Source organism: Chiloscyllium plagiosum, chromosome 10, assembly GCF_004010195.1.
Source record: "Chiloscyllium plagiosum isolate BGI_BamShark_2017 chromosome 10, ASM401019v2, whole genome shotgun sequence".
Lineage (NCBI taxonomy): Eukaryota > Metazoa > Chordata > Chondrichthyes > Orectolobiformes > Hemiscylliidae > Chiloscyllium > Chiloscyllium plagiosum.
Genome location: NC_057719.1, coordinates 83079809 through 83086221, shown reverse-complemented (window position 1 = coordinate 83086221; position 6413 = coordinate 83079809). Strand labels below are relative to the sequence as shown.

At 45.2% G+C, this 6413-nt stretch overlaps 1 protein-coding gene across 5 annotated transcripts in view; it reads right to left on the bottom strand.

Moving 5' to 3' along the window:
• The window catches only part of pigh (phosphatidylinositol glycan anchor biosynthesis, class H), a 27696-nt gene extending 23259 nt beyond the window's left edge, over positions 1-4437 (bottom strand). For 4 of the 5 annotated variants that reach the window (XM_043698218.1, XM_043698219.1, XM_043698217.1 and 1 more), the window contains exon 1: positions 4205-4436. In XM_043698218.1, coding sequence (XP_043554153.1) covers positions 4205-4378 — 174 coding nt within the window. In that variant the 5' untranslated portion in view covers positions 4379-4436. Of the gene's footprint in view, positions 1-4204 lie in introns of all 5 variants that reach the window. The other variant, XM_043698221.1, reaches the window with a different exon arrangement.
• Positions 4438-6413: the final 1976 nt, after the last annotated feature.

The window sequence follows — 6413 nt, the reverse complement described above, 5'->3', positions numbered from 1 at the left end:
TCATCGCCCTTACCTGCCCCCCCACCATCGCCCTTATCCGCCCTCTCACCATCACCCTTAATGCTTCATTGTTCAAAAAAAATCAAGCTTAGCTTTAGAAACATTTACTGAAGTAGCATCAACTACTTCACCAGACATGGAATTCCATCGATTCACAACTCTCTGGTGAAGAACTTGCTTCTCAATTCAGTCCTAAATCAGCTCCCTCTAATCTTGAGGCTAGTCCCTCTTGTCCTAGTTTCACCTGCCAGTGGAAACATCCTCTCCATGTCTATCTTATCTACTCCCTTCATAACTTTATGTGTTTCTATAAGATCCCCCCTCATTCTTCAAAATTCCAATGATTATAATCCCATTCTACTCAGTCTCTCCTCACAAGCCAACCCTCTCGACTCTGGAATCAACCTAGTGAACCTCCTCTGCACCCCCTCCAGTGTCACTACATCCTTTCTTAAGTAAAGAGACCAAATCTGCATGCAGTACTCCAGGTGTAGCCTCACCAACACCTTGTACAGCTATAACATTACCTCTCTGCTTTTAAACTTAGTCCCTTTAGCAATGAGGGACAAAATTCTATTTGCCTTCCTAATTACTTGTCGCACCGGCAGACCAACTTCTGTGATCCATACACAAGGCCACCCAGGTCCTTCTGCACAGCAGTGTGCTGCAACCTTTTACCATTCAAATAATAGTCCTTTTCACTGTTACTCCTACCAAAACGGAGTAACTTCACATTTATTAACATTGTATTCCATCTGTCAGACCTTTGCCCACTCCCTCAATGTATCCATGTCCCTCTGCAAAGTTTCCCTGACCTCTGCACACTTTGCTCTGCCACTCATCTTAGTGTCATCTGCAAATTGTGACACACCGCACGTGGTCCCCAACTCCAAATCATCTATACAAACTGTGAATAATTGCGGTCCCACCGCTGATTCCTGAGGCACACCACTAGTTACTGATTGCGAACCAGAATAACACTCATTTATCCCCAGTTTCTGCTTCCTGTTAGTCAACTAATCCTCTATCCACAATAATACTTTACTAGTAACGCCATGTATCTTTACCTTATGCAGCAGCCTCCTATACAGAACCTTGTTGAAGACTTTTTGGAATTTTAGGTACACCACATCTACTGGGTCCCTGTTAGCCACCTTGCTCGAAATATCTTCATAGAATTCCAAAACATTAGTTAAGTATGACCTGCTCCTCTTGAACCCATGCTGCGTCCGTCCAACAGACCAATTTCTATCAAGATGCCTTGCTATTTCTTCCTTGATAATAGACTCAAGCATCTTCCCCACTACAGAAGTAAAGCTCACAGGTCTATAATTCCACATCTTTTATCCACCTCCCTTTTTAAACTGCAGCATCACATTTGCTGTTTTCCAATCTGCAGGAACTGCCCAAGTCAAGCAAGTTTTGGAAAATTACCACAAGTGCACTTGCTATTTCTCCTGCTATTTCTTTTAGTACCCTGAGATGCATTCCATCAGGGCCAGGAGACTTGTCTATCCTTAGCTCCATTAGCTTGCCCAACACCACCTCTTCAGTAATAATGACTGTTTCCAGGTCCTCACCTACCTTTGTCTCTTTGTCACTTACTGGCATGTTATTACTATTTTCCACTGCGAAGACCGATAGAAAATACCTGTTCAATCATATCCCATGACTAAATGCCCCTTCTCATCCTCTAAAGAACCAACGCTTACTTTAGCAATCTTTTTCATTTTATATATTTATAGAAAGTTTTGCTATCTAACTTTATATTCTGTACTAGTTTTTTCTCATGTTCTATCTTACTTTTCTTTAAAGCTCTTTTTGTGGCGTTCTGTTGACCTTTAAAGCTTTCCTAATCTTCTAGTTTCAAGCTGATTTTGGCCACTTTGTAAGGCCTTCTCTTTCAATTTGATAGCCTCCCTTATTTCCTTAGACACCCATAGCAGATTACCCCTTTTCTTATCTTCCTTCCTTTTCACTGCAATATGCTTTTGCTGAGTACTTAGAATAATTGCTTTGAAAGTCCTTCACAGCTCATCAACTGTCCAACCATAAAGCTTTTGTTTCCAGACTACTTTAGTCAAGTCCTCCCTCATACAGTCATAGAGTGATAGAGATGTACAGCACGGAAACAAATCCGTTGGTCCAACTCATTCATGCCGACCAGATATGCTAACCCAGTCTTATCCCACCTGCCAGCACTTGGCCCACTACCCTCTAAACCTTTCCTATTCATATACCCATCCAGATGCCTTTTAAATGTTGCAATTGTACCAGTCTCCACCACTTCCTCTGGCAGCTCATTCCATACATGCACCACCCTTTGCATGAAAAAGTTGCCCCTTAGGTCCCTTTTATATCTTCAAAGTTTGTGAGAAAATTTGTAGCTCGGGTGCTCGTTTTTGTGGTTCTGTTCGCCGAGCTGGGAATTTGTGTTGCAGACGTTTCATCCCCTGTCTAGGTGACATCCTCAGTGCTTGGGAGCTTCCTGTAAAGCACTTCTGTGATGTTTCCTCTGGCATTTATAGTGGTTTGTCTCTGCCGCTTCCGGTTGTCAGTCTCAGCTGTCCTCTGCAGTGGCCGATATATTGGGTCCAAGTCGATGTGTTTGTTGATAGAGGCATGGAACTCATCCACAGATTCTATCAACAAACACATCGACCTGGACCCAATCCTTGTAAATCTTTTCTGAACCCTTTCAAGTTTCACAATATCCTTCCGATAGGAAGGAGACCAGAATTGAATGAAATATTCCAAAAGTGGTCTAACTAACGTCCTGTACAGCCGCAACAAGACCTATACTCAATACTCTGACCAATAAAGGAAAGCATACCAAACGCCTTCTTCACTATCCTATCTACCTGCAACTCTACTTTCAAGGAACAATGAACCTGCACTCCAAGATCTCTCTGTTCAGTAACACTCCCTAGGACCTTACCACTAAGTGTATACGTCCTGCTAAGATTTACTTTCCCAAAATGTCGTCTCCCTTGTTTAAGCACAGGACCCTGATATTGGATTTTATCTTCACACGCTCCATCTGTATTATAAATTCAATCGTACTGTGATTGCTCCTTCCAAGAGGATCCCTAACTACAAAGTCATTACTTATTCCTGTCTCATTACACAGGACCAGATCTAGGATAGCTTGCCCCCTCGTCGTTCCATTGCATATTGTTCAAGAAAGCTATCGTGGATAACTCAACGAACTCCTCCTCAAGGCTACCCTGACCAAGCTGGATTGACCAATTAACATGTAGATTAAAATCCCCCATGATAATTACTATACCATTTTTAGTTGCTTATATTAGAAATTGACCTTTATTTTATATCACCTCCTATTAACTTGCATCACCACAAATTTATTCATATTAAATTTCATCCGCTTTATATCCATCCAATACTTCTGCCTAGGTCCTCTTGAGGTCTATTACTTATCCTCTTCACTGTCCACAAAATTACTTCCAAATTTTGGGTCATCTACAAATTACACCCTGTGCATCTAAGTTTGTGTCATTAATATAGATCAGATGCTGGTACTTGAGAATCTAACCATCAACCCTTGACATTCAATGGCACTGCCACCACTGAGCCCCTCACTATCAACATCCATTGACCAGAAACTAAACTGATATTCCCAGGTTCAGAAACCTGACATGTCCCACTGAGCACACTGCCCACCTGTCAAACCTGAGGATCTCTACCTGTTAGGGTACTGCGCATGCGGGGAATCAAAAAGTCTCCACCTCTCCCTCGGAAAGTGCATGAAAATAGGCGTGACCAGACCTTGACTGACAGTGGCATGGACCAATCGGCCTGATCGGCACGGTAGATACGGCGGTGCCAGTCCTTGATCGACAAAACCATTGACCAATCTGCCTGGCCAATACGGTGCATGGAGCGGTACCAGTTCTTGACTGACAGGGATATCGGCCAATCGCTTTGCCGGGTACGGTGGATGGGTCGTTGCCACACCTTGACTTACGGCTACATGGCCTGCCCACCCCAGTGGAGGGGGCGTGACCACGACTTGACAGACAAGAGCGTGTTCCAATCGGCATGCCCAACGCGGGTGGTGGTCGTCACCAGCCTCTGACGGAAGGGGGCGCGAGCGAATCACAAGTCGGTCCCGGCCAACCAAACGGGCGGGGAATATTACGTCGGCGGCACCCCGTCCAATTACCAGGAGGTTCCACCCTCTCACCTGAGTGTGATAGAAGATGGCGTAAGCGGTCAGCCAAACGGCGGCCGTGTAACCCAGCACCGAGCGCAACGACATCTTCGGGGAGAGGATTGTAAACTCGCGGCATAGCGGCGAGTGGTGTGTTTGTTCGAGGGTAATGCAGCGGCCGTTCAGGTCTGTGAAAGTCGACGCCATGTCTGCTGCTCGTGCCGCCCGGACGTTGGCTGCGTCTGATCACGTGACCGGGTGGAGCACGTGACCTTTTAAAGAGACAGTCCCCCCTCCTGACCAGCCAGGAGCAACTTCAAACTGCTGGAAGCTGCACTTCCACTGCAAACACCAGCAACATGAAAATAGGGAAATCCCCCTCCCCAAACCCAACCCAGGGGGTAATAATTGACCAGAAACTCAACTGGACTTGCCTGATAAATAAACAAGAGCAGGTCAGGGACAATGAATACTCCCCAAAGCCTATCCCATCAAAGACATAAGTCAGGTGTGTGAAGTAGTACCCCCACCCCCCGCCACATGCTTGGATAAGTACAATTCCAACAACTCTGCTTGACGCTACCAATGCTCAGTAGAGTGTGTTATCTACAAGAAGCACTGCAGAAATTCAAAGATCCTTAAACTGTACCTTCCGAATTCCAAGAGTTTGACTCCTACAATTAATGGTAGGGCCCTGGGTAGTGTTGTCAAAGAGAGAGAGCTAGAAGTTCAGGTATGTAGTTCTTTGAAAGTTGCATCACAGATCAGACGGTTAAGAAGGCATTTAGCAGATCTGCCTTCATTGCTCAGACCATTGAGAATAGGAGTTGGGAAGACGTGTTGAGGTTGTGCAGGACTTTAGTGAGGTCACTTTTTGACTACTGTGTACACTTCTGGTTGCCGAGCTGTAGGAAGGATAATATTAAATATACAGAGTATTTACTAGGATATTGCTGGGATTGGACGGTTTAACTTATAAGGATAGGCTGGGACTTTTTACCCACTGGAGGGTACAAGGTTGAGGGGTGACCTTATGGAGGTTTATAAGATTTTGAGAGCCACATAAGGTTAATAGCAAAGGTGTTTTCCTTAGAGTGGGTGAGTTCAAAACTACAGGGCATATTTTTACGTTGCAAAGAAAGATTTAATAGGGATCAGAGTTTTTACACACACAATGGCTCATATGTGAAATGAGCTGCTAGAGGAAGTGGGAGATGCAATTACAGTTACAAGACTTTAAAAGACATTTAGATAGGTACATCAGTAGGAAATGTTTAGAGGGATATGGGACAAATACAAGCAAGTGGGACTAGTTTGGTTTGAGAAACTTGGTTGGCATAGAGGAGGTGGGCTGATTAGATTCCCTACAGTGTGGGAACAGGCCCTTTGGCCCAACCAGTCCACACCAACCTTCTGAAGAGTAACCCACCCAGACCCATTTCCCTCTGAATGATTGACCTGACACTACGAGCAATTTAGTATGGCCAACTCACCTCACCTGCACTTCTTTGGACTGTGGGAGGAAACCCACACAGACAGGGGGAGAATGTGCAAACTCCACACAGTCACCCAAGGCGGGAATCAAACCTGGGACCCTGGTGCTGTGAGGCAGCAGTACTAACCACTGAGCCACCATGCTGCCCACAGTTCTGTGCTTATGACATCGGGAAATATGCAAGTTCCCATCCAAGCTATTCACCATCCTGACTTGGGAATGTATCAGAATTCCTTGATTGTCACTGGGTCAAAATCCTGGAAGTGCCTCCCAAAGGACGTTGTGGTCTACCTACAGCACATGCTCTGCAGTGGTTCAAGAAGGCAGCTTGGGCCAGGCAGTAAGTGCTGACCAGCCAGCAATATCGACATCCCCCGACCGAATTTTAAAAAATATTTCCACAGCTACCCTCTCGATTGTTTCCAGCATTTCAGTTTATTACAGATTTCCAGCATCAGCAGTATTTCACTTTGTAAGATGCTAGAATTCTTGTTAAAAGACCAGACAGCAAAACAGCCAGTGATTGAAGCTATAATACAAATTAGCTGAAAATGTGTTGCTGGAAAAGCGCAGCAGGTCAGGCAGCATCCAAGGAACAGGAGAATCGACGTTTCGGGCATAAGCCCTTCTTCAGGAATGAGGAAAGTGTGTCCAGCAGGCTAAGATAAAAGGTAGGGAGGAGGGACTTGGGGGAGGGGCTTTGGAAATGCGATAGGTGGAGGGAGGTCAAGGTGAGGGTGATAGGCC